Genomic DNA, 27946 nt, shown 5'->3' with positions numbered 1-27946 from the left:
ACACCCTCGGAGAGTGGGATAACGGCCAGGGTCTGCAATTATCAACAGTGACTCTGGAGCAATTAAGGTTAATTGCCTTGCTCAAGGGCACAATGACCGATTTTGCACCTTGTCGACTCGGGGATTCGAACTAGCAACCTTTCAGTTACTGGCCAAACGCTCTAACCGCTAGAGAAACCCCTCACCACGGAACGGGCGGTATGAGCTGTGGGTGGGGTCAGCCTGGTCCGACCCTGCCCACCACACGTGTTCATTTGAGGAAGCTTTCCAGACAGACAAGCGATGGGCAGAGCGGGGTTCGTATATAGCTCAGTGGGCATGTTAAGTACAAAAACGTTTTGGTACAGTGCAGATAGAAATGCCATTAATAGAACTGACATGATTCCTTAGAATCAGAGGCATGTTTGTTCTACATAATACATTTCTATCTATCTAAACGTTTGCTAAAGTTGTGTCCTTCCTCCTGCTGAACACTAGCCACAATAACAATTAACCACAAAAGTAGAATTTGCAGTTTGCCTTAAAAAACTCCCTCATTGAAAGCAAAGCAAACAAATACACACAGGGAAGTCATGCCATATTTGGACTAGATTGGAATGTTGTTACATCATTTAAAATGAAATACAATGATTCATTAGTTGGACAAAAAAAAAAAAAAACTGTTGAAATCCAACTGTGGAAGTATTAGACTGCATAATTGCATTGAGGGCACTATAAAGCCTTAGCTATGAAATGGAGTATCAGCGTACTCAGTGACAGCCACAGAAAACAATTCTCAAGAGTATAAACAAATATTAGCATCTTAGCTCTTATTGCAGGACATTGACTGTGGAAAATCACCTTCAAAGTCAGTATATTGTGTGCATTGGACAATCATATTGCACTGTACAGTCTAACCCAGGGTTTCCCAAACTTGGTCCTGGGGCACACCCTGGGTGTAGGTTTTGTTTTTTGCCCAAGTACTACACACAGCTGATTCAAATAACCAACTCATCATCAAGCATTGATTATTTCATTCAGCTGTGTAGTGCTAGGTCAAAAGATTTGCACCCAGGGGGGGCCCCTAGGACCGGGTTTGGGAAACCCTGGCCTAACCTATAGATTGTGCCCCCATGAAATGGTGTATCAGCCTACTCAGTGACACCCACAGAACACAACTACAGTGCATTCAGAAAGTATTCAGATCAACTTTTTTCACATTTTGTTACATTACAGCCTTATTCTAAAATGGATTAAATCGTCCCCCCCCCCCCCCCATAAATCTACACACTATACCCCATAGTGACAACGTGAAAACAGGTTTAGAAATGTTTGCAAATGTATTAAAAATAAAAACTGATACCTTATTTACATAAGTATTCAGACCATTTGTGTTGAGACTCGAAATTGAGCTCAGATGCATCCTGTTTCCAATGATCATCCTTGAGATGTTTCTACAACTTGATTGGAAAAACCAAGCCATGAGGTCGAAGGAATTGTCCGCAGAGCTCCGAGAAAGGATTGTGTTGGGGCAAAGATCTGGGGAAGGGTACCAAAACATTTCTGCAGCATTGAAGGACCCCAAGAACACAGTGGCCTCCATTTTAAATAGAAGAAGTTTGGAACCACCAAGACTTCCTAGAGCTGGCCTCCCAGCCAAACTGAGCAATCAGGGGAGAAGGACCTTGCTCGGGGAGGTGACCAATAACCTGATGGTCACTCTGACAGAGCTCCTCTGTGGAGATGGGAGAACCTTCCAGAAGGACAACAACCCTAAGCACACAACCATGACAATGCAGGAGTTGCTTTAGAACAAGGCTCTGAATGTCCTTGAGTGGCCAAGCCAAAGCCCAGACTTGAACCTGATCGAACATCTCCGGAGAGACCTGAAAATAGCTGTGCAGCGACGGTCCCCATCCAACCTGACAGAACTTGAGACAATTTGCTGAGAAGAATGGGAGAACCTCCCCAAATACAGGTGTGCCAAGCTTGTAGCATCATACCCAAGACTTGAGGCTGTAATGTTTTCTGCCCCTCCCAAAAGATAAAAATGTGTAGATAATTGGCCCTATTTCTGGGATTCACTGACAAACAGGACCACACCTGGCCTGCTGAGGAGTGACAGACTCCATCCTAGCTGGAGGGGTGCTCTCATCTATGAACATAGAGCCCTGTCTAACTCCTCTAGCACCACAATGAGAGACTTCACTAAGCTGGCAGGCTGTCTGCCACTAGCACACAGTCAGTGTAGCCAGCTCAGCTATCCCCATTGAGACAATGTTTGCGCCTCGATCTAGGTTGAGCAAAACAAAACATGGCGGTGTTCGCCTTAACAATATCACTGGAATAAAGACCTCCCTTCCTGTCATTATTGATCACCACATTCTTTTGGAGATATTGGAAACCCAAATTGGTCTACACGGACAAGTTCTTGCCTAGTTCAGATCTCATCTGTCGGAAGGATATCGGTTTGTCTCTGTAGATGGTTTGTCTTCCGACAACTCAATTGTAAGTTTCGGCATTCCTCAAGGTTCTGTATTTGGACCACTATTGTTTTCACTATATATTCTAACTCTTGGTGATGTCATTCGGAAACACAATGTCAACATTCACTGCTATGCGGACTACACCCAGATGTACATTTCGATGAAACATGGTGAAGCCCCAAAATGCCTACCCGGAAAGCCTGTGTCTCAGACATAAAGGAAGTGGATGGCAGCAAATGTTTTACTTTTAAACTCGGACAAAACAGAGATGCTAGTTCTAGGTCCCAAGAAACAAAGATCTGCTGTTGGATCTGACAATTCATCTTGATGGTTGTACAGTTGTCTCAAATAAACCTGAAGGATCTCGCCTTTACTCTGGACCCTGATCTCTCTTTTGATGATCATATCAAGAATATTTCAAGGACAGCATTTTTCCATCTTTGTAAAATTGCAAAAATCTGAAACCTTTTGTCCAAAAATGATGCAGAAAAGCTAATCCATGCTTTTGTCACTTCTAGATTAGGCTACTGCAATGCTCTACTCTCCGGCTACCCGGACAAAGCACTAAACTTCAGGTAGTGCTAAACACGGCTGCTAGAATCCTGACTAGGACCAAAACATTTGATCACATTACTCCAGTGCTAGCCTCTACATTGGTTTCTGTTAAGGCTACAACTGATTTCAAGGTTTTACAGCTAACCTACAAATCGTTACATGGGCTTGCTCCGACCCATCTCTCCGATTTGGTCCTGCCGTACATACCTAGACGTATGCTATGGTCACAAGACGCAGGCCTCCTTATTGTCCCTAGAATTTCTAAGCAAACAGCTGGAGGCAGGGCTTTCTCCTATAGAGCTCAATTTTTATGGAATGATGTGCCTATCCATGTGAGAGACGCAGACTCGGTCTCGACATTTAAGTCCTTACTGAAGACTCATCTCTTCAGTAGATCCTATGATTGAGTGTAGTCTGGCCCAGGGTTGCGAAGGTGAACGGCAAGACACTGGAGTGACGAACTGCCCTTGCTGTTTCTGCCTGGCCGGCTCCCCTCTCTCCACTGGGATTCTCTGCCTCTGACCCTATTACGGGGGCTGAGTCACTGGCTTACTAGTAGTGCTCTTCCATGTCATCCCTAGGAGGGGGTATCACTTGAGTGAGTTGAGTCACAGACGTGATCTTCCTGTCCGGATTTGCTCCCCCTCGGGCTTGTGCGGTGGAGGAGATCTTTGTGGGCTATACTCAGCCTTGTCTCAGGGTAGTCAGTTGGTGGTCCGTTGATATCCCGCTAGTGGTGTGGGGGCTGTGCTTTGGCAAAGTGGGTGTGGTTGTATCCTGCCTGGTTGGCCCTGTCTGGGGGTATTGTCGGACAGTGCCACAGTGTCCCCTGACCCACTGCATGTCTCAGTCTCCAGTATCTATGCTGCAATAGTCTATGTGCCAGGGGGCAAGGGTTAGTCTGTTATATCTGGTGTAATTCTCCTTTCTCCCTCTAATTTTGTCTCTCTCCCTCTCGGAGGACATGAGCCCTAGGATCATGGCTCAGGACTACCTGGCCTGATGACACCTTGCTGTCCCCAGTCCACCTGGTCGTGCTGCTGCTCCAGTTTCAACTGTTCTGCCTGCGGCTAGGGAACCCTGACCTGTTCACGAGACGTGCTACCTCGTCCCGGACCTGCTGTTTTCGACTCCCTCGCTCTACCGCATCTGCTGTCTCTAACTCAATGCTCGGCTATGAAAAGCCAATTGACATTTAAACCTGAGGTACTGACCTGTTGCCCTCTACAACCACTGTGATTATTATTTGACCATGTCAGTCATCTATGAACATTTGAACATCTTGAAGAACAATCTGGCAATGTACTCTTATAACCGCCACCCGGCACAGCCAGAAGAGGACTGGCCACACCTCAGAGACTGGTTCACCTCTAGGTTTCTTCCTAGGTTCCTAGGTTCAATCTAGCTGGCTAGACATCTGATTGAAATATCCCCGACTATTTACTCATTCTCCGTGAGTCAAAGGGTTTTTGTTTGGGGGATTTCTGTTGACATGGCAGAGTTTCCCATTGGACAAAGTGGTGAATGAATGCGCTGCTAACAAGGCAAAACCAGGGGAGCTGACAAATATAACGAGCATACATTAATCATTCACAGAGTTAGGTGTGATTAGAACTTCGATCAAGAAGCCTTGAGCAACACTGGGAATGCAATAAGTGCGTAAACGACAATGAACAAAATAAAAAAGGTGCGTAAACGGCATTTACCCACCACTATATCCCTGGTTGGGTCTGGCAAAACCCATTCATAAACATCAATATCCCGCCAGGCAAGATTGAATCTATATTTGCCTGGCATTTTAGCTATCAATGTAACGTTTGGCGGCGCCTAATCAGTCAGTTCTGTACCTGCCTGTCTGAGTGGCAGTGTGGGTGGAATGAGCGAACTCGCCTGGCAACCAGAGAGCGAAACACGAACAAATACAATTCGGTAGTCTGCCTGGAAATAAATTCTCTAGACCAAGGCATTTCTAATGTTTTTCATATCAACGCATTTCCTCATTTTCTGTTCTCCTCTCATTTTAATTCAAGTAATTTTTAAGTACCAACTTCAGAAAATGTCTGATTTAAGGTATTCCAGTACTTGAATTTCAGAGGGCCAAACTCAAGTACTTTAAGCACCTTGTGTGAACCCTACACACAGTATCCACATTCACAGGCAGGGGAAAGTTGACAGCGCTATGCCACAGAAATAATATTCTATTGGGTACATTTCTTTCCATGGCAGTCCACCATTATATAATAATCTGAACTGTTTATGTTGTAGTACATGGCACCATTGTAATCCTTGACCAACAAAACATAGAACGTGTAATGTCTAACCCTATGTTTCCATGTTTGGTTCAGGAGATATGACGCAAAATACATTATTTGGTTATGGTGGAACGGAAAATGGCCGCTATGAGTCGTTTTTGCGATGGCTCCATATCTGAAAATGTTAAGGGCCTCAAACTGTACAGGTGAACAAAGTTTCATGCTTTTATCAAAAAGTTATAATTTTCACATATCGCCTGGAATGTGTGTATTTTGAGGTCATGTATATGGTAAAATATGGGTTCCAAAATGTAAACCTTACCTGGGAACTGATGGCATACTTGAGGTAGGACAAGATGAGCGGGTTGGGAGAAGGGCCAATCATTGCCTGCTCCATGAGAGCCTCTGGAACATTGGGAAATACAACAATAATGAAATCATACACATTCATTGTTTACTTCCACTTCCCAAGCATTTACATGGATGATCAACATAAATCAGCTGACCTGCCAAGTTGAGGTAGTCCCATGTGGCTCCCTTTGGGAAGTTCTTTTTTATGTTGATGGCCCATTGATAGTCGCTCCAGCGCTCCTTCCAAGCCTGGAGGATGGCTTGTTTCAAATTGACCACCTTCATACTGACAAGAGCCACACACATTATCTATCAACCACATGCCTTACATGGAATTCAAAAGTTCGTTTTTTTGCATATGTCAATGTCATACGATGTATAAGCTCCATGATGTACGTTTTTGTTGGTGAAACTAGCAACAAAGTTGTGCCTAGTCGACACTGCTGGCTCACGACTTAGACGTTATGCATGTACCTCTGGTTCAGATCCGACACGCATGCATGAACCAGAAACAGTCTGGTTGTAAACAAAGTGTTTAGTTGTTTATTCGTATTTGAGAAATTACACCCTGCCCACACAGAATTTGTCCGCGCTCAACCAACATCGTTGCTTTGGTGAGAAGTAACAAAAGTACTTTAGAAATCTGCGAAGGAGATGTTAAAGAATGCTCAGGCGCACGTAACGCGTCGCTATCCCCATGAACCAGGCATAACTACTCTACCGTACCGGATGAGACTTTCTAGCTCGTTTATTGATTTCCCCCGTGTAGACTATGTTTGCAAGACAGTTGTTGACGTATTACAATGTACATTTGAGAAATATAATTATCTACCAAAAACATGACAAGCTAGCAATCTGTCTTCCTCAGCAAAGTGGCTAGCTAGCTACAGCTAGCTGTCTGTCTGTCTGTCTGTGCAGGCAGGGTGAAGTTAAACGAGAGCCCTGGCGTATTCAAGATTAATACTATGATATACGTAGCGTTAGATCGATAAACTACCAGTTAAATTAATACTCACGTGAAACGTCGAGAATGTAACGTTAGCCTAACGTGGTACTCAGTCAGATTTACAAGACAATGAACGCCATCTTTTTCTCTTTTTTTTCTATTATAACAACATCGTTAGCATTGATTGGTCGAGAGAAACCGTTCTGAGTAAACAGCAAGCCCATTGGTTTCTTTCGTTCAAACCTGTCATCACCAATTTTTGCCACTAGATGTCACCACATTCCCACTTACAGTACCAGTCAAAATTTTGGACACCGAGTATTCAAGGATTTTTCTTAATTTTACTATTTTCTACAATGTAGAATAATAGTGAAGACATCAAAACTATGAAATAACACATATGGAATCATGCTCTTTTACACACCAGTATTTCTAGTTGCACATCCTCATCTGCACATCTGTCACTTAAGTGTTATTTGCTAAATTGTAATTACTTCGCTATGGCCTATTTATTGCCTTACCTCCTTACTTCATTTGCACACACTGTATACATATTTTCTATTGTGTTATTGACTGTACGTTTGTTTATCCCATGTGTAACTTTGTGTTGTTGTTTTTGTCGCACTGCTTTGCTTAATCTTGGCCAGGTCGCAGTTGTGAGAACTTGTTCTCAACTGGCCAACCTGGTTAAATAAAGGTGAAATAAAAAATAAAAAAATTGTTAAACAAATCAAAATATATTTTAGATTTTAGACTCTTCAAAGTAGCCACCCTTTGCCTTGATGACAGCATTGCACACTCTTGGCATTCTCTCAACCAGTATGATGAGGTAGTCACCTGGAATGCATTTCAATGCCTTATTAAAAGTTAATTTGTGGAATTTCTTTCCTTTCCTAATGCGTTTGAGCCAATCTATTGTGTTGTGACAAGATAGGGGTGGTATACGGGAGATAGCCAAGACCAAGTCCATATTATGGTAAGAACAGCTCAAATAAGCAAAGAGAAACGACAGTCCATCATTACTTTAAGACATGAAGGTCAGTCAATGTGGAACATTTCAAGAACATTGAACATTTCTTCAAGTGCAGTTGCAAAAACCATCAAGCGCAATGATGACACTGGCTCTCATAAGGACCGCCACATGAAAGGAAGACCCAGTTACCTCTGCTGCAGAGGATAAGTTCATTTGAGTTACCAGCCTCAGAAATTCCAGCCCAAATAGATGAGTTCAAGTAACAGACACATTTCGTGAATCAGGCCTTCATGGTCGAATTGCTGCAAAGAAACAACTAATAAAGGACACCAATAAGAAGAAGAGACCTGCTTGGGCCAAGAAACATGAACAATGGACATTAGACCTGTGGAAATCTCTCCTTTGGTCTAATGAGTCCAAATTTAGATTTTTGGTTCCAACCGCTGTGTCTTTGTGAGACGCAGAGTAGGTGAACAGATCATCTCCGCATGGGTAGTTCCCACCATGAAGCATGGAGGAGGAGGTGTGATGGTGTGGGGGTGCTTTGCTGGTGACACTGTCAGTGATTTATTTAGAATTCAAGGCACACTTAACCAGCATGGCTACCACAGCATTCTGCAGCGATACGCCATCCCATCTGGTTTGCAATTAGCGGGACTATCATTTGTTTTTCAACAGGACATTGACCCAACACACCTCCAGGCTGTGTAAGGGCTATTTGACCAAGAAGGAGAGTGATGGAGGGCTGAATCAGATGACCTGGCCTCCACAGTCACCGGACCTCAACACAACTGAGATGGTTTGGGATGAGTTGGACCGCAGAGTGAAGGAAAAGCAGCCAACAAGTGCTCAGCATATGTGGGAACTCCTTCAAGACTGTTGGAAAAGCATTCCAGGTGAAGCTGGATGAAAGAATGCCAAGTGTGGAAAGCTGTCATCAAGACAAAGGGTGGCTACTTTGAAGAATCTAAAATATATTTTGATTTGTTTAACACTTTTTTGGTTACTACATGATTCCATATGTGTTAATTCATAGTTTTGATGTTGTCACGTCCTGGCCAGTATAAGGTTAATTGTTTTGTAGTTTGGTCAGGACGTGGCAGAGGGTATTTGTTTTATGTGGTTCGGGGTGGTGTGTTTGTGTAAAGGGTGTTTGATTTAGTATTTCCGGGTTTTTGGTTGATGGTCTATGTGTTTGTATTCTATGGTTAGTCTGGTGTGTGTGTTTCTATGTTTGGTTAATTGGGGTTGGGACTCTCAGTTGAAGGCAGGTGTTGTCTATCTGCCTTTGATTGAGAGTCCCATATATTAGGGTGTGTTTGTGTGTGTGTGATTTGTGGGTGATTGTTCTGTGTTGAGCCTATGCTTTGCAAACTGTCAGTTTATCGGTCGTTTTGTTGTTTTTGTATTCGTGTTGATTTCATTAAATGTTCAAAATGAACAACTGCACACCTGCTGCGTATTGGTCTACCTTTTCCGATTTCGCATTATCGTCAGAAGACGAAGATACTTGTGACAGATGTCTTCACTATTTTTCTACAATTTAGAAAATAATAAAAATAAAGGAAAACCCTTGAATGAGTAGGTGTATTCAAACTTTTGACTGGTACTGTATGTTTGATGAGCTCCTTGCCACAGAACAATTACATTTTTTGGTTTGGCTGAGAGCTTTGAGTAACAAATCACAGACTTAGACAATTCTAGTGCCAAAAGCCCATTTTAGCATGGGCAGCGCCATTGAGGAATTTCACATGTTGAAGTGGTCAACTGGGTGGGACTTCCTATGGGTTAAAGAAAGGATCACATAATTCCATCCAGTTCACCAGGAGAGGTCAGCCAATGAATTATACTTGTGAACAAACATTCCAACCATTACTGCATGTGGCAGTAATTCGCCAACTCATAGCAGTAGTAGAGGAAGAAAATGGACTACTTCAAAATGGAAATGGGCTCAATGGGGCTGCACGTGTTCTCACAGACGCCATAATAGGAAAGATACATAGATGTGTCATCTAAGTCTATGACAAATCCTCACAGAGAATACAGTGGGTTAGGTATAGATTAACAAAAAAATATGATATGGATACACAATTACTAATTTAATGGTAACATATCACACTAAAAAGGCCACAATAGGCCTACTAGTTCTGAGCCATTAACCGAAATGTTGGATATTTCAGTTTTTTTAAACAACTAATAGACAGACCGATTCAATTATTTGAATTCCATGTTGTACTGTTTTTTTCTGAGCTCAATGTGCACATTGCACCGTTTCTCAATAGATAAATCAGATACAGCCTGAACTGTGCGATGTAGTATGGAGTTGTAGTTTCCAACAGGACCAATATTGTACATAGTGTAATGCTTAAAACGTGGTAATTAACTACAATGACCATAATCCATTAAGCATCTACTTGTCCGGTCTGTGTTTCTTTTACGCCTGCTACGGAAGAGACAGAAGAATGCAGTATTGTGAGGGGGATGTAGAGAGCAGCTGTTGCTTCGTGAGCAGTGGAGGCTGATTGGAGGAGCTATAAGAGGATGGGCTCATTGTAATGGCTGGAATGGAATAAATGGAACGGTATCAAACACGTCAAACATATGGAAACCACGTTCGATTCCGTTCCATTGATTCCATTCCAGCCATTACAATAAGCCCATCCTCCTATAGCTCCTCCCACCAGCCTCCACTGTTCACAAGGTATCTCTACCTGAAAATACATGATCTAAGTGATTGATAGTGGGTATTCAACAATCATAAAAGTATACCTTATTTACTTTGAAGAACTAGTGATTAGTGATTTTTGTCAGAAAGCATAGGCAGCAGCTCTATAGAGATGAGATGACTTGGAATGAAATAATAAAGTCATCAAATAAAACAAATGTAATATACACAACAACTGAAATATTTTATTAACGTAAAGTAATGTGAATAAATGATGGTTAATAAGTGATAAGCAGTAATGGGCAGTCAATACCATCATGGGACTTGAATACATTTTTTTATTCTGTGTTGTTACAGCATTCAACCCACATAATGCCAGTGGTGTAAAGAACTTAAGTAAAAATACTTTAAAGTACTACTTAAGTCGTTTTTTGGGATATCTGTACTTTACTATTTATATTTTTAACAACTTTTACTTTTACTTCACTACATTCATGAACAAAACAATGTACTTTTTACTTCATAGATTTTCCCAGACACTCAAAGTACTCGTTACATTTTGAATGGCTAGCGACAAGAAAATGGTCCAATTCACACACTTATCAAGAGAACATCCCTGGTCACCCCTATTGCCTCTGATCTGGCAGACTCACTAAACACAAATGCTTTGTTTGTAAATGATGTCTGTATGTTGGAGTGTTCCCCTGGTTATCCCTAAATAATAATAAATAAATAAATGGTGCCATCTGGTTTGTTTAGTATATGGAATTTGAAATGATTTCTACTTTTACTTTACTTTCAATACTTAAGTATATTTTAGCATTTACATTTACTTTTGATACTTAGGTATATGTAAAACCATACGTGTTATTATCTGATATCTTACATAATGTAACTATTTAATTTACCACAGTAGATTACCAAAGAGTGAATGAATGATGTGAGAAAGAATGGAATTCTTATGTAATAGGGACATTCATTTTTGGGGTTCTCAGTAAGGTCCTTGTCTGTAGTAGTGGGGACCTGTCACTGTGTCTCCAGTTTCACTTGTCTCTGTCAGCAGCAATGTCCTCTGTCCTCTGTGTGCCCATCTCAGACGCCATATTAGTTCTGTCAGTGGCCCATCCCTAAGGGCCCGTAGTTACCATACAAACCATTGGAGTTGAGAGGTAGTGTAGTGCATTGCATTAAATGCAGAACTCCCTGGTTAAATGCAGGACTCTTCGGTTATTGTTGTGCCTGGCTTAAAGTGGCATAGCCATAGACAATGTCAGGTTGGGCGAGATGCTGTCTCCCCCTAACACCCCATGCCTCCAACCCAGCCTGTCTTTGTGTGGACGTTCTGTTCCCCAGAGCCCCCCTCCACAATGGCTCCCATTCTGCCTGACACAGGAGACTCTGTCTGCGCCGGAGCAGGGCCTGTGTCCACTGGGAACACAGTGATAGAGTAACCTAAGGTATCAGCTGTAAAAGAAACGCCAGAGCAGCTTTTTCTTCCTTTCTGGTCTTGACGAAATAAGAAAATTGTCCGGGGAGGTTCTCTTCTGCACTGTTGAACTAATCCAGTAAATGTGGAGGAGGAGTTAAGATATAGTGTCACCTTGTTAACATCCAAAAGCGGAAGTCGTGCCACAGGCTCTCGTTCCATTTCCCCTGAAAAACGGATGCATCCGGTTGTTTCAGACCCTGCAGAGGATGGTTATAAAGAGACAGTACTCTTGCTGGCATGGATGGAGAGACAGGAGGGTGGAGGGAGGGATAGAGAGATGAGAATCCCATCCTTGCTTTCTCCCAGTAAAAGGGCTATTAGAGCAGGTGATGATGGAGGCCAGTCCACTCACCAGACAGACCAAAAACCTGCTGGTCTTTTCTCATGACTTCACCACACAGGGCACTATTCTAGGCTCTAATAGAGCTAACTAAGGTTACTCAAGAAGCCATTGATACTGGATTTCATTGTGATGAAGTTGGCTAATGCTTCTCATGTTGGAAGAAATTACTAATGTTTTGCTACCTTGGTGCAAAGCCCCTGGATTCAAGGCTGCTGTATGTTTACCACTTAGTAATGTTTCCTGTATCAAGGTTAAATGTAATAAAAATTTGACTCAACAAATTATTTACATAATTATAATAATCCAGTTTGCCTTGTGGCATCAAATACTCCTCACAAGGTGGAGGATTTGCAGTTGAATCATTTTTTATTAGTGTATTACTTTCAAAGCGGAGGTATGCTGATTCAATAGCTAAAGACCTCCAAGCTAAAAGTCTATCACTGAGTGATATAATCTCAATAACTAATAGTAAGAACTTTTGAGAGGTGAAAGTGACCGGAGAGCCACACAGCTTGACGGCAGTCCCTTCAACACGACTGCCAATTGGTTTACTGTCATCACTGTGCCAGAGCCACAGCCACTGGGGAGTGTGATGTGCGGCTAATTAACTTAGCAATATACGCAGGCTCACAGAGTGTAACGATCGTCTGGAAGAGGGGACCAAGATGCAGCGTGGTAAGTGGTCATAATTATATTTAATGAAACACTTTAAAACAAACAAGAAAACGAAAGCCAACAGTTCTGCCAGGTGAACACACACAAGACAGAAAACAACCACCCACAAAACCCAAAGGAAAACAGGCTACCTAAGTATGGCTCCCAATCAGCGACAACGATGTACAGCTGTCCCTGATTGAGAGCCATACCAGGCCAAAACAAAGAAATACAAACACATAGAAAAAAGGACATAGAATGCCCAAAACACACAGAAAAACACCCCCTGCCACGCCCTGACCGAACTACAATAACAAATAACCCCTTTTACTGGTCAGGACGTGACACAGAGAGCATGGCTGGCTATACAGTACTGTACCACACACTCTGGCACCCATAGTCATTCATTCAGTCAGTCAGTCTCCGCTTTTCAAAGGAATTTTTGTGTTGTTGGGTTGTTCCTTATTTCATAGCATTTGAAACAAAGCCCACAGCTGGCCGGGGCGTGTGTGGACATGCTAACTTGGACTACAGAAGGGGCAGCCATTCCCTTGGGTGTCATGGGTGTCTTCCTCACTCTAAAAAGTGCATTAATGGTCAAAACCTGATGATATGACAACTATTGAAAAAGTAAAAATATGTAGTTATTTGACAATACATTTTCTGGTTGCCTCAAAAAGCAGTGGAAACATGTATAAAGGGTAGGGCCAGGAAGGCACAAATTGGTGAGTGGGCCTCAGTGTTTGGGTTGTGTTTGGTTCTCCAGCTGCGGGCTATTTCTTTGGGGCCGGCGTGTCACGTGGCAGGGAGCAGCCTCCGTATGGTAGTTAACAGGTCTGATTTGCCAGGACCGTGGCATGGGTGTTAAGGGAGCAGGCCGGAGCAGTGGTGACACTCAGCCGAGGGGCTCAGACTGCTGCTAATAGACCATTATTGAATTCAAGCCTTTTCAGCTACAGGGTGTACAGCTAGGAACATGCTGGAATCTGAAGAACTGTTTCCGTAGTTTCATTTTTTTAACTTACCTTTTGCCAAATATTAAGAACAAATAGATGACGTTCAACCTTTTTTCCTTGTAATATTTTGCTTTGTTTGGTTCCCAGCACGAAGGGACTGTATATGTTTGTTTGAACTTGCCAGTTTGGGGGCACATTTCAAAGCATATTTACGTAAGTATTCAGATCCTTTGCTATGAGACTCAAAATTGAGCTCAGGTGCATCCTGTTTCCATTGATCATCCTTGAGATGTTTCTACAACTTGATTGGAGTCCACCTGTGGTAAATTCAATTGATTGGACATGATTTGGAAAAGCAAACACCTGTCTATATAAGGTCCCTGTCACGAGCGGAATGAACAGTTTAAGGAGTGAGTCAAACGCAGGAGACTGAGGTCCGTTGGAACAATCTTAATTTAATAAATCCACGGGTAAGTTTCACATACGACTGGGAGCATAACAGTCAGAAAAATTGACAAAAAGAAGCTCCGTTCAAAAGGCAGACGGGGCGCAGCCCGGCAACCCTAATGCCTAGATAATAAAAGTAACACCACACGTAACAACGAACAATCCCGCACAAAATCCTAGCTAACCACAGACAGACTAAATAACCCCCCCACTAATGACAAAACACAAAACAGGTGCAAACAAAAACCAGACATAACTAATAGACACTGAAACACAGATTGGTGGCAGCTAGTAGGCCGGCGACAACGACCGCCGAGCGCCGCCCGACCGAGAAGAGGCGCCCCCTTCTGTGGATGTTGTGACAGTCCCACAGTTGATAGTGCATGTCAGAGTAAAAACCAAGTCATGAGGTCGAAGGAATTCTAATCTAATCAAATAAAATTGAATTTGTCACATGCGTCGAATACAACAGGTGTAGACCTTACAGTGAAATGCTTACTTACAAGCCCTTAGCCCTTAACCAACAATGCAGTTTTAAGAAAAATAGGTGTTAAGTAAAAAATAGATAAGTAAAAAATGTATAATTATAATTAAAGAGCAGCAGTAAAATATCAGTAGCGAGGGTATATACAGGGGGTACCGGTACAGAGTCAATGTGCGGGTGCACCGGTTAGTCGAGGTAATTGAAGTAATATGTACATGTAGGTGGAGTTAAAGTGACTATGCATAGATAATAAAAAGAGAGTAGCAGCAGAGTAAAAGAGGGGTCTGGGTAACCCTTTGATTAGCTGTTCAGGAGTCTTCTGTCTTGGGGGTAGAAGCTGTTAAGAAGCCTTTTGGACCTAGAGTTGGCGCTCCGGTACCGCTTGCCCTGTGGTAGCAGAGAGAACAGTCTATGACTAGGGTGGCTGCAGTCTTTGACAATTTTTAGGGCCTTCCTCTTACACCGCCTGGTATAGAGGTCCTGGATGGCAGGAAGCTTGGCCTCAGTGATGTACTTGACGTATGCACTACCCTCTGTAGTGCCTTGCTGTCAGAGGCCGAGCAGTTGCCTTACCAGGCAGTGATGCAACCAGTCAGGATGCTCTCGATGGTGCAGCTGTAGAACTTCTTGAGGATCTGAGGACCCATGCCAAATCTTGTCATTCTCCAGAGGGGGAATAGGCTTTGTTGTGCCCTCTTCATGACTGTCTTGGTGTCTTTGGACCATGATAGTTTGTTGGTTGATGTGGACACCAAGGAACTTGAAGCTCTCAACCTGCTCAACTACAGCCCCATTGATGAGAATGAGGGCGTGCTGTAGTCCACAATCATCTCCTTTGTCTTGATCACGTTGAGGGAGAGGTTGTTATCCTGACACCACAAGGCCAGGTCTCTGACCTCCTCCCTACAGGCTGTCTCATTGTTGTCGGTGATCAGGCCTACCACTATTGTGTCGTCGGCAAACTTAATGTCGTGCCTGATCATGCAGTCATGGGTGCACAGGGAGTACAGGAGGGGACTGAACACGCACCCATGAGCGGCCCCCGTGTTGAGGATCAGCGTGGCAGATGTGTTATTACCTACCCTTAACACCTGGGGTAGCCCATCAGGAAGTCCACGATCCGGTTGCAGAGGGAGGTGTTTAGTCCCAGGGTTCTTAGCTTAGTGATGAGCTTTGTGGGCACTATGTTGTTGAACTCTGAGCTGTAGTCAATAAATAGCATTCTCATGTAGGTGTTCCTTTTGTCCAGGTAGGAAAGGGCAGTGTGGAGTAAAATAGAGATTGCATCATCTGTGGATCTGTTGGGGCGGTATCCAAATTGGAGTGGGTCTATGGTTTCTAGGATAGTGGTGTTGATGTGAGCCATGACCAGCCTTTCAAAGCACCTCATGGCTACAGACATGAGTGCTATGGGTCAGTAGTCATTTAGGCAGGTTACCTTAGTGTTCTTGGGCACAGGGACTATGGTGGTCTGCTTGAAACATGTTGGTAATACAGTGAAGACACTTGACAGATGGTCAGCGCATGCTCAGAATACACGTCCTGGTAATCCGTCTGGCCCTGCAGCCTTGTGAATGTTTACCTGTTTAAAGAGAGTGTGAAAACACAGCCGTCCGGAACAGCTGATGCTCTCATGCATTCTTCAGTGTTGCTTGCCTCAAAGCGAGCATAGAAGTAATTTAGCTCCTCTGGTAGGCTCGTGTCACTGGGCAGCTTGCTGCTGTGCTTCCCTTTGTAGTCTGCAACTGTTTGCATGCCCTGCCACATCCAACGAGTATCAGAGCCGGTGTAGTACGATTCAATCTTAGTCCTGTATTAACGCTTTGCCTGTTTGATGGTTTGTCTGAGGGCATAGCAGGATTTCTTATATGCGTCTGGGTTAGAGTCCTGCTCCTTGAAAGCGGCAGCTCTACCCTTTAGCTTAGTGCAGATGTTGCCTGTAATCCATGGCTTCTGGTTGGGTTATATAAGAAAGGTCACTGTGGGGACGACGTCATCGATGCACTTGTTGATGTAGCCAGTGACTGATGTGGTGTACTCCTCAATGCCATCGTAAGAATCCCGGAACATATTCCAGTCTGTGCTAGCAAAACAGTCCTGTAGCTTAGCATCTGCATCATCTGACCACTTGTTTATTGAGCGAGTCACTGGTACTTCCTGCTTTAGTTTTTGCTTGTAAGCAGGAATCAGGAGGATAGAATTATGGTCAGATTTGCCAAATGGAGGGTGAGGGAGAGCTTTGTACGTGTCTCTGTGTGTGGAGTAAAGGTGATCTAGAGTTTCTTTCCCTCTGGTTGCACATTTAACATGCTGGTAGAAATGAGGTAAACGGATTTAAGTTTCCCTGCATTAAAGTCCCCGACCACTAGTAGTGCCGCCTCTGGGTGAGCCTTTTCTTGTTTGCTTATGGCCTTATACAGCTCATTGAGTCCTGTCTTAGTGCCAGTATTGGTTTGTGATTTATAGATAAAAACTCTCTTGGTAAATAGTGTGGTCTACAGCTTATCATGAGATACTCTACCTCAGGCGAGCAAGACCTTGAGACTTCCTTAATATTCAGCACCAGCTTTTGTTTACAAATATACTAGACCGCCACCCCTTGTCTTACCGGAGGCAGCTGTTCTATCTTACCGATGAAGCGTAAAAACGCCAGCTGTATGTTATCCATGTCGTCGTTCAGCCACGACTCGGTGAAACTCAGTTTTTAATATCCCGTTGGTAGGATATTCGTGATTGTAGATCGTCTATTTTGTTATCCAATGATTGTACGTTGGCTAATAGGGCTGATGGTAGAGGCAGATTGCCCACTTACCATCGAATCCTTACAAGGCACCTCGATGTACATCCCCGATATCTCAGTCTCTTTCTCATTTGAATGACTGGGATTTGGGCCTTGTCGGGTGTCTGAAGTAAATTATTTGCGTCCGACTCGTTAAAGAAAAAGTCTTCATCCAGTACGAGGTGAGTAATTGATGTCCTGATATTCAGAAGGTCTTTTTGGTCATAAGAGACGGTGGCAGAAATAATATGCAAAAAATAAGTTACAAATAACATGAAAAAACACACACAATAGCACAATTGGTTTGGAGGCCGTAAAATGGCAGCCATCTCCTCCGGCGCCAATTGTCCATAGAGCACTGAGACAGGATTGTGACGAGTCACAGATCTGGGGAAGGATACCAAAACAATTTCTGTAGCATTGAAGGTCCCCAAGAACACAGTGGCCTCCATTATTCTTAAATGGAAGAAGTTTGGAACCACCAAGATTCTTCCTAGAGTTGGCCTTTCTCAAACTGAGAAATCGGGGGAGAAGGGCCTATGACAGAGATCTAGAATTCCTCTGTGGAGATGGGAGAAACTTCCAGAAGGACAACCATCTCTGCAGCACTCCACCAATAAGGCCTTTATGGTAGAGCGGCCAGACAGTAGCCACTCCTCAGTAAAAGGAACATGACAGCCCACTTGGAGTTTGCCAAAAGGCACATAAAGACTCTCAGACCATGAGAAACAAGATTGTCTGGTCTGATGAAACCAAGATTGAGCACTTTGGCCTGAATGCCAAGCGTCACGTCTGGAGGAAACCAGGCACCATTCCTACGGTGAAGCATGGTGATGGCAGCATCAAAGTGGGTGGGCCTATGCCCTTCCAGGCCCATCCATGGCTGCATCTCTGCACAGTCATGCGAAATCGATAGATTAAGGCCTACTGGATTTACTTCAATTGATTGATTTTCTTATAAACTCAGCAAAAAAAGAAACATCCCTTTTTCAGGACCTTGTCTTTCAAAGATAATTCGTAAAAATCCAAATAACTTCACAGATCTTCATTGTAAAGGGTGTAAACACTGTTTCCTATGCTTGTTCAATGAACCTTACACAATTAATGAACATGCACCTGTGGAACGGTCGTTAAGACACTAACAGCTTACAGACAGTAGGCAATTAAGGTCACAGTTATGAAAATTTAGGACACTAAAGAGACCTTTCTACTGACTCTGAACAACACCAAAATGAAGATGCCCAGGGTCCCTGCTCATCTGCGTGAACGTGCCTTAGACATGCTGCAAGGAGGCATGAGGACTGCAGGTGTGGCCAGGGCAATAAATTGCAATGTCCGTACTGTGAGACGCCTAAGACAGCGCTACAGGGAGACAGGACGGACAGCTGATCATCCTCACAGTGGCAGACCACGTGTAACAACACCTGCACTGGATCAGTACATCCGAACATCACACCTGCGGGACAGGTACAGGATGGCAACAACAACTGCCCGAGTTACACCAGAAACGCACAATCCCTCCATATTCTCTGCAATAGGCTGAGAGAGGCTGGACTGAGGGCTTGTAGGCCTGTTGTAAGGCAGGTCCTCACCAGACATCACCGGCAACAACTTCGCCTATGGGCACAAACCCACCGTCGCTGGACCAGACAGGACTGCAAAAAGTGCTCTTCACTGACAAGTCACGGTTTTGTCTTACCAGGGGTGACGGTCGGATTCGCGTTTATCGTCGAAGGAATGAACGTTGCACCGAGGCCTGTACTCTGGTGCGGGATCAATTTGGAGGTGGAGGGTCCGTCATGGTCTGGGGCGTTGTGTCACAGCATCATCGGACTGAGCTTGTTGTCATTGCAGGCAATCTCAATGCTGTGCGTTACAGGGAAGACATCCTCCTCCCTCATGTGGTACCCTTCCTGCAGGCTCATCCTGACATGACCCACCAGCCATACTGCTCGTTCTGTGCATGATTTTCTGCAAGACAGGAATGTCAGTGTTCTGCCATGGATAGCAAAGAGCCCGAATCTCAATCCCATTGAGCACGTCTGGGACCTGTTGGATCAGAGGGTGAGGGCTAGGGTCATTCCTCCCAGAAATGTCCAGGAACTTGCAGGTGCCTTGGTGGAAGAGTGGGGTAACATCTCACAGCAAGAACAGGCAAAGCTGGTGCAGTCCATGAGGAGGAAATGCACTGCAGTACTTAATGCAGCTGGTGGCCACACCAGATACTGACTGTTACTTTTGATTTTGACCCCCCCTTTGTTCAGGGACACATTATTCAATTTCTGTTAGTCACATGTCTGTGGAACTTGTTCAGTTTATGTCTCAGTTGTTGAATCTTGTTATGTTCATACAAATATTTACACACGTTAAGTTTGCTGAAAATAAACGCAGTTGACAGTGAGAGGACGTTACTTGTGAAATCATTGAAATTGTTTCATGTTGCATTTATATTTTTGTTCAGTATTATACTAATGTTCTCAGTGTTTTACAATGATAGGTACATTGAAAAAAAATGCACTCCATCCAGTTTTCTTTTACAATTAGGTTTTAATTGAATAATTTAATTGGCTTTGCATTATCCATTAAAATAAAAAGCCCAGGACACATTTCTTCACCTGGGCCATAGAAAGACTTCTACAGAGGTCAAAGGTTTTCCAATCATCCCTTTAAGAGAAATACCTGTTTAATCAAAAGCTGAAATGAAAAACAATCTAATCTTCTGACTTTTTTCTGGTACAAAATTGATAAATATGGATGATTTTGTTACACTGTATCTCAAGGAAATACTGTCATATTAAAAACAACTTAATATAAAAATAGATGTGTTGATTTCTGTGTATGTTTAGCTGTTACCTAATATACTTTGTTGACTTTGTGCACCTTTGATACATGTGTATTGCTAGTGCCTTCTCTGTTTTAATGGGGTCAGATTGGGTAACATTAAAACTGAATAAAATCCTTCCGGAAAAATAAAAAAATTAAATAAAAAGGCATAATGGAACTTTGCATTCCGATGATGCAGCATAGAAGCTGATTATGCTTTATCATGGATAGCACTGAAACATTGTAAGTAGGTACAAAGGTGTCACACATGGGATACCAGAGCCTTCCCAGAAGGCAATGAGCATAACGGCTAGGATTGGGACGAAAAGGTTTCATTCATCTCCCAAAAAATCTCTCTTTTCTTAAAAAAGCAAAAAAGCAACACATTATGTAGGATTATTTAGAGCAAAGTATACCCAAGGGATAACAGGACCACTAGGAAAATATCAGTCATTGTAGCCAGCTGAATGACCATCTCATAGTTGTTTTCTTGCTTTGAAGGGCAGTGATTATGGTGTCAATGGAAATAGAGAAAAGTAGTATCTTAGGGGACATTAACTCCATGACACAGCATAATAAATGGTGTGCTATTTGGTAGAGCAGCGCATTATGTGTAGGCATAAATTACATTTCAAATTCTACGATTCATGCCAAATATTCCAATGTGTCTGTCATGCACCTTAGTTTTCTTGCTTTACTTAGATACTGATAAAACTACTCAATCTAGTATAACGAAGACAAAAACAAATCTGTACATACTAAAAGAATACATTTATTTGGTTTTAAGGGAAGTGGGGAGACCTAGTCAGTTGTACAACTTAAATGTGTATTCCACATTTAACCCTCTGAATCAGTGAGGTGCAGGGGGCTTCCTTAATTGACATCCACGGCACCAGTGGGTTAACTGCCTTGCTCAGGGGCAGAAAGACAGAATTTTTCCTTGTCAGCTCAGGGATTCGATCCTGCAACCTTTTGATTACCGACCCAACACTCTAACCATTAGGTTACCTGCCGCCCCCATTTAGAAATGTTTTGCTTGGTATTGTGCTTGAAGTTGAACCTAGATTATTTACGTTCAAGACACTTTTTACCTCTCTCAATTATGACTACTTTTGTTACTTCCAGTCCAAAGCATCATTGTCCAATTCGAATTTCAAGTTGAGTTTCGGTAGCTTCCCACTGGGCACACAATGGTTGAGTCAACGTTGTTCCACGTCATTTCAATGAAATGACATTGAACCAATGTGGAATAGATGTTGAATTCACATCTGTGCGCAGTGGGTGTAGGATTCCATATCAACAACACTCCTTACAAATAATTTTGTCCATATCATTCTTAATATAATGTTGTACCAAATCAAACTTAGTTCAGCTGCTCAGCAACCTCTTGAGTTATCTAACTTTGGAGAGCACTCCAGTAAATGAAGGATGAAGGATGTCTATGCAACTCAAACTCAAAACATCACTGTCAGAGTGATGAGTGTGGTGCTGTTATCTAACAGGTGCACCACAAAAAAAATGGAGAGTCATTAGACTCGAGAAGTGGTATCCAGAAATAAAACGGAGCTTTGTGCCAATCGTCCATTATGTTGACTAAATAATAGGAAGGTGCATTTCAGTATTATTGCTTTTCATATTGGCTGTCCAACTGATCATGTAAATCTATTGCGTCATAGGTGTGATGGAATCAAATCACCATATCACAGATAGTTTCTTGTGCTTGATAGTGTTTTTTTAAAAGCTTGCCCATATATTTCTAAAATAATTGGATGAATAATTTTAACATAATAAGGGAATGTCCTGTTCCACACGCATATCCTGTGTAGGCCATTCTGAATATATTGATGACAGTTTTTGTGCAAAGTAAAACTTAACTCACATCCATTTACCTGGTAAAGTCCCATTCTTTCTGCATGCACCTCATATTATTTGAACTTAGCTATCAAAAGAGATTTTATAACATACAATAACTGATATTTACTATAAAGATACACTTTATATACAAAAGTATGTGGACACCCCTTCAAATTAGTGGATTCGGCTATTTCAGCCACACCCATTGATGAAAGTGTTTAATATCGAGCACACATCCATGCAATCTCTGTAGACAAACATTGACAGTAGAATGGCCTTACTGAAGAGCTCAGTGACTTTCAACATGGCACTGTCATAAGATACCACCTTTACAACAAATCAGTTTGTCAAATTTCTGCACTGCTTGAGCTGCCCCTGTTAACTGTAAATGCTGTTATAGTGTAGTGGAAATGTCTAGGAGCAACAGCGGCTCAGCCGCGAAGTGGTAGGCCACACAAACTCACAGTACATGACCGCCGAGTGCTGAAGTGCGTTGCACGTAAAAATGGTCTGTCCTTGGTTGCAACACTCACTACTGAGTTCAAACTGCCTCTGGAAGCAACATCAGTGCAAGTCCATGGCTGGGCAGCCGCACACAAGCCTAAGATCACCATGCGCAATGCCAAGTGTCAGCTGGAGGGGTGTAAAACTCGCCGCCATTGAACTCTGGAGCAGTGGAAAAGCATTCTCTGGACTGATAATTCACACTTCACCATCTGGCAGTCCGACAGACAAATCTGGGTTTGGCGGATGCCATGAGAACGCTACCTGCCCGAATGCATAGTGCCAACTGTAAAGTTTGGTGGAGGAGGAGTAATGGTCTGGGGTTGTTTTTCATGGTTCTGGCTAGGCCACTTAATTCCAGTGAATGGAAATCTTCCAACTGTGCTTCCAACTTCGTGGCAACAGTTTGGGGTAGGCCCTTTCCTGTTTCAGCGTGACAATGCCCCCGTACACAAAGCAAGGTCCATACAGAAATGGTTTGTCGAGATTGGTGTGGAAGAAATTGACTGGCCTGCACAGAGCCCTGACCTCAACCCCATCGAACACCTAATCAGTGCCCGACCTCAAGAAAGCTCTTGTGGCTGAATTGAAGCAAGTCACCACAGCAATGTTTCAACATCTATTGGAAAGCCTTCCCAGAAGAGTGGAGGCTGTTATAGCAGCAAAGGGGGAACCAACTCCATATTAATGCCCATGATTTTGGAATGAGATGCTCAACGAGCAGGGGTCCACATACTTTTGGTCATGCAGTGTAATAGACGGTAAATGCTTTTTACATGTGAAGCCCTTCAATTCTCATTGAGTTCAGACATACTTTCATCAAACCCGTTCTCTTTGTAGAATTATGCAATGATGATTGTATTGCATCATCTCCATTGAGTTTCTGTCTCCTGATAACATTAATGATATGCATAGATTCATTGTAAAGAGAATAATCAAAAGAATTATGAAATGTAATGATATTTTCCATATCAACAACTTCGTAGTTTCAAACTTCATTGAGGTCAGAATAATCCTGTGTTATTTTAATGTTTTAAGCAAGGGGTATCAAAATGAACAATAAAATGTATTGCCCATTCTAAATTAATTTATTGCATTACTATAGGGCCTACTCTTAAGTTCTGCTTATAGTGCAAATGATATGTATTCATCACAACTGGTTAAAATTAAGTCCAAGTTGTGAAACTATGTTGTGCTTCAGTGGCTCGTGGATGGTTAGACCATTTAGCATGGCTCATTGCTTCTGAATGTTGCAGTGCACTTTTACAGGAATTTTCAATGTGTCGTCGAACTCAGTTCCAGCGATTGTGAATTCCAGCAATGTGGGAAGCTTATATGTAGCTTTAAACTGTAACGCTGCCATTTGTGCCCAATAGCAACTTGAAATAGCTACAAATAATCTTTTAAAGATGTTTTTTAAAATAATACTCCACATGAAACATAACTTATCTAAGGAATAATATTTACACCTAGGACCTGATTATTAGGTCTTGTCATTATACCTGTTCGATGCATAATTAAACACTCTCAACTCAAATGAAAAATGAAGATTCAAGTTTCCATGAAGGAATAATGTCCTTCACTGGCCTTTTCCTTTTGTTGTGGTCCTGTTTACCACAGTTTTGCATGCTGCATACGTTTGCTAGCATCCACTATTTCCAGTGTCCCGCTTTCCCTTTCACTGTCCCCTCATTTACTTTACATACTATTACAGTAGTCCTATGGCACTGCGCATTGTTCTGCATTTTTACCCTTGGAAGGAAAGAAAACGTATTGAAGTTGACCCCAGGTAGGCCAGAGGTCATATCTCCGACTCCCTGCGGTACGACCTTTGGTCCAGTCCCCTGGTGGTCTGTAGCCGCTCGAACTCGTGTCGATTGTTCCGGTCCGGACTGTTCAGGTTGGCCAGCGCTCTGAATGTACCACTGCCCATACCCACCACCTCCTCTTCCTCATCCTCATCCCGGCTGAGAAAGGCCAGCTCGTTCTCGTAACAGAAGGAGTTGGAGGTGGGCACCAGGAACTTGTTCTCCACCATGTCCTTGGCACTGCAGCACGGGGTGGACGGTACCTCGTAGGTCTTGTGAAAGTGAGAGTAATCCACCTTGTACAGGTTCTTCTCCTCGAAGAGCACTGGCTCGAACCGGTAACCCCACAGTACCTCCGTGGCCAGATAGGAGCTGCGGGCCTGCGTAGTCATGGCGGTTGCCTCGACCATCCCTTCCAGTATGACCACGATCTCAAAATCCGCCGTCTCCAGGTCATTTTTCCTGATCCCATATAGTGGACTATCCTCATTGATCTCATGGATAATCGTAATGGGAGAAACCAAGAAGATCCTGTCCAGGCCTTTGTCAAAGCCCACATTGATGTCTATTTGGTCCAGGGGGATATACTCCCCTTCGTCAGTGATCCGGGGTTTGATGAGCTGAGCTCTGACATGGGCCTCTACGATGTGACTCTTCCTTAGGTTCCCCACCCTCCACATGAGGCACAGCTTGCTGTCGCGTAAAGCGATCACTGCGTTGTGGCTGAACAGTAGTGTCTGCGCACGTTTCTTGGGCCGTGCCATCTTGGCCATGATGGCGCCGATCATGAAGCAGTCGATGATGCAGCTAACGATGGACTGGAAGACCACCATGAACACGGCGACCGGACACTCCTCTGTCACACAGCGGTAGCCGTAGCCGATGGTAGACTGGGTCTCGATGGAGAACAGGAAGGCGGCCACGAAGCCGTTGACCTGCAGGACGCAAGGCGTGAAGTTGTCGTCTCCGGCCGGGTTGTCCAGGTCGCCGTGGAGCAATGCTATAACCCAGAAGGCCAGGCCAAAGGCCAGCCAGGACAGCACGAACACCAGTGTGAACAGCACCAGCATGTAGCGCCAACGGATGTCCACGCACGTGGTGAAAAGGTCGGCCATGTAGCGCGACGACTTGTCCTCCATGTTGGTGAACTGCACGTTGCACTGGCCATTCTTCTTGACAAAGCGGTTGCGGACCTTGCGGCGTGTATGGATCTTGCCGTTGCCGAAGCCGTTCATGCCGCCACCGCTGCTGCTGTGCATATTGGTGAGGCGCAGCGCCTCCTCCTCCGACGACACAATGCTGTAACGGTTGATACGCCCAACGCTCATGCTGGCCACGTAGGCCGGGCTGCAGTGTCGGAGTAGGTGGGCAATCCCGGAGTCCCAATGTGTGATCACTCAAAGGCCCTTCCCAGCGGTATCACTGCCAGAGCCCCATCTCAGCCGGTCATAGCCAGGGAGAAGGTGTGCTTTTGGGTGTTGTACTCTGGGCAGACCACTCCCTGAGGAAAGAGGAAAGGGATGCGGATGTCAGTATATCACAGCATGTCAGTATCAACATACTCCACCATGAAGACTCTGGGAAACTGCATTACAAAGGCTGCGTTAAGACAGGCAGACAAATTCTGATATTTTTTCCACTAATTGGTCTTTTGACCAATCACATCAGATCTTTTCACATCAGATCTTTTCGGAGCTTATCTGATTGGTCAAAAGTCCAATTAATGAAAACTCTTCACAAGTATGTGGTACACTTGCACAAAAATCTAAACGAATCATCAAAATGGCTAATTTGTCAAAACTCTAAGTACATTTTCAATTGACTGAGTATAACAAACAAATCCACAAAGTCACTTGTTCACTGCACAAAATCACTCTTTCAATTTGGATACATATTCAATCTAGTATCTGCTTTTAAAAATTAAATATTCTCCTTACTTTTGATTAGATTTTCTTGTCATTTGTTAACAATACAATTAACTATCACTTAATCAAACTTCTCAAAACTGAAAACTGCTGAACCAAAATTGTGGAGTGCCTAGTTAACGTATATAGTTTGATAACTGCTGAACACTGTAAAATACTATATTATTACCTCATAAATGTATCAATTTGACATAAATGTATGTTTATGTGGCTGTGAATACTACATCACCATTCTGCATCAGCCAGTGTTCTTGAATAGGACAATGTGGCAAGACTCACTCTATATGTGCTACCATTTAGAATTATAGAGTAGAGTAAAATGCACTGCTGAAATACCTGGATTGTTTATAACAATATATTCCACTCATTATCTGAATTTCATTGATACACTGTAAGCTGATGAATTTCGAAGCAGAGAGACAGACGAAACTGTATCACTTGACAAGTCACGTAGAAATGGTGATCTTGTTACGTTTTTACAATAACCAACTGCTTTACAATACCCCTATTTATACTTTATTTTACATGTGTTTTGTTATTTTTTTGTTGGGGGGTTACTTAAGCAATAAGGCACGGGGGGGGGGGGGGCGGGGTGTGGTGTATGGCCAATATACCACGGCCAAGGGCTATTCTTATGCATGACACAACGCGGAGTGCTTGGCCATATACCACAAACCCCCGAGGTGCCTTATTGCTATTATAAATTGGTTACCAATGTAATTAGAGCACTAAAATGAAATATTTTGTCATACCCGTGGTATACTGTCTGATACACCAAGGCGGTCAGCCAATTAGCATTCAGGGCTCGAACCACCCAGTTTATAAAAGTACATTATCCATTTAAGATTATACGTTTATAAAACATGCACCTGTAGGCTGCATGTTTTAAGTAATATTATAGTTTAAGTAATATTATAAACTGGGTGGTTCGAGCCCTGAATGCTGATTGGCTGACAGCCGTGATATATCAGACAGTATACCACGGGTATGACTTTGGTCAGGTGATGGGATGGTATTGGTCAGGTGATGAGCGGTGCCTGGTTGGCATTCAGGTCAAAGGTCAATCTCGGTTTCATCAGATCAGAGAATCTTGTTCTCTTGGTCTGAGAGTCCTTTAGGTGCCTTACGGCAAACTCCAAGTGGGCTGTCATGTGCCTTTTACTGAGGAGTGGCTTCCGTCTGGCAACTCTGTCATAAAGGCCTGATTGGTGGAGGGCTGCAGAGATGGTTGTCTCCACAGAGACTCTGGAGCTCTGTCAGAGTGACCATTTGGTTCTTGGTCACCTCCCTGACCAAGGTCCTTCTCCCCCGATTGCTCAGTTTGGCGGGGCGGACAGCTCCAAGAAGAGTCTTGGTGGTTCCAAACTTTTTCCATTTAAGAATGATAGAGGCCACTGTGTTCTTGGGGACCTTCAGCGCTTTAATAAACTTCCTCAGATTTGTGCCTCGACACAATCCTGTCTCGTAGCTCTACGGACAATTCCTTCAACCTCATGGCTTGGTTTTTGCTCTGACATGCCTTGTTAACTGTGCGACCTTATATAGACAGCGTGTGTTCCAAATCATGTCCAATCAATTTAATTTACCACAGGTGGACTCCAATCAAGTTGTAGAAACATCTCAAGGATGATCAATGGAAACAGGATGCACCTGAGCTCAATTTCGAGTTTCAT

The 27946-nt window shown here is 43.3% G+C and overlaps 2 protein-coding genes across 5 annotated transcripts in view; both read right to left on the bottom strand.

The window, feature by feature from the left end:
* LOC106578284 (mediator of RNA polymerase II transcription subunit 24) overlaps positions 1-6752 on the bottom strand; it is a 29947-nt gene extending 23195 nt beyond the window's left edge. For all 4 annotated transcript variants that reach the window (XM_014156957.2, XM_014156958.2, XM_014156959.2 and 1 more), the window contains exons 1-3: positions 6640-6752; positions 5779-5909; positions 5595-5677 (exon numbers count right to left, since the gene is read on the bottom strand). In XM_014156957.2, coding sequence (XP_014012432.1) covers positions 5595-5677; positions 5779-5908 — 213 coding nt within the window. In that variant the 5' untranslated portion in view covers position 5909; positions 6640-6752. The remainder of the gene's footprint in view (positions 1-5594; positions 5678-5778; positions 5910-6639) is intronic.
* Positions 6753-23237: 16485 nt separating this feature from the next.
* Positions 23238-25838, bottom strand: LOC106578296 (ATP-sensitive inward rectifier potassium channel 12-like). The gene has a single exon (XM_014156967.2). The coding sequence runs from the start codon at positions 25674-25676 to the stop codon at positions 24342-24344; it is 1335 nt and encodes a 444-aa protein (XP_014012442.1). The 5' UTR covers positions 25677-25838; the 3' UTR covers positions 23238-24341.
* Positions 25839-27946: the final 2108 nt, after the last annotated feature.

Source organism: Salmo salar, chromosome ssa19 (genome assembly GCF_905237065.1).
Source record: "Salmo salar chromosome ssa19, Ssal_v3.1, whole genome shotgun sequence".
Lineage (NCBI taxonomy): Eukaryota > Metazoa > Chordata > Actinopteri > Salmoniformes > Salmonidae > Salmo > Salmo salar.
Note: the sequence above shows the minus strand (reverse complement) of the source record. Positions and strands in the feature narration are given on the sequence as shown.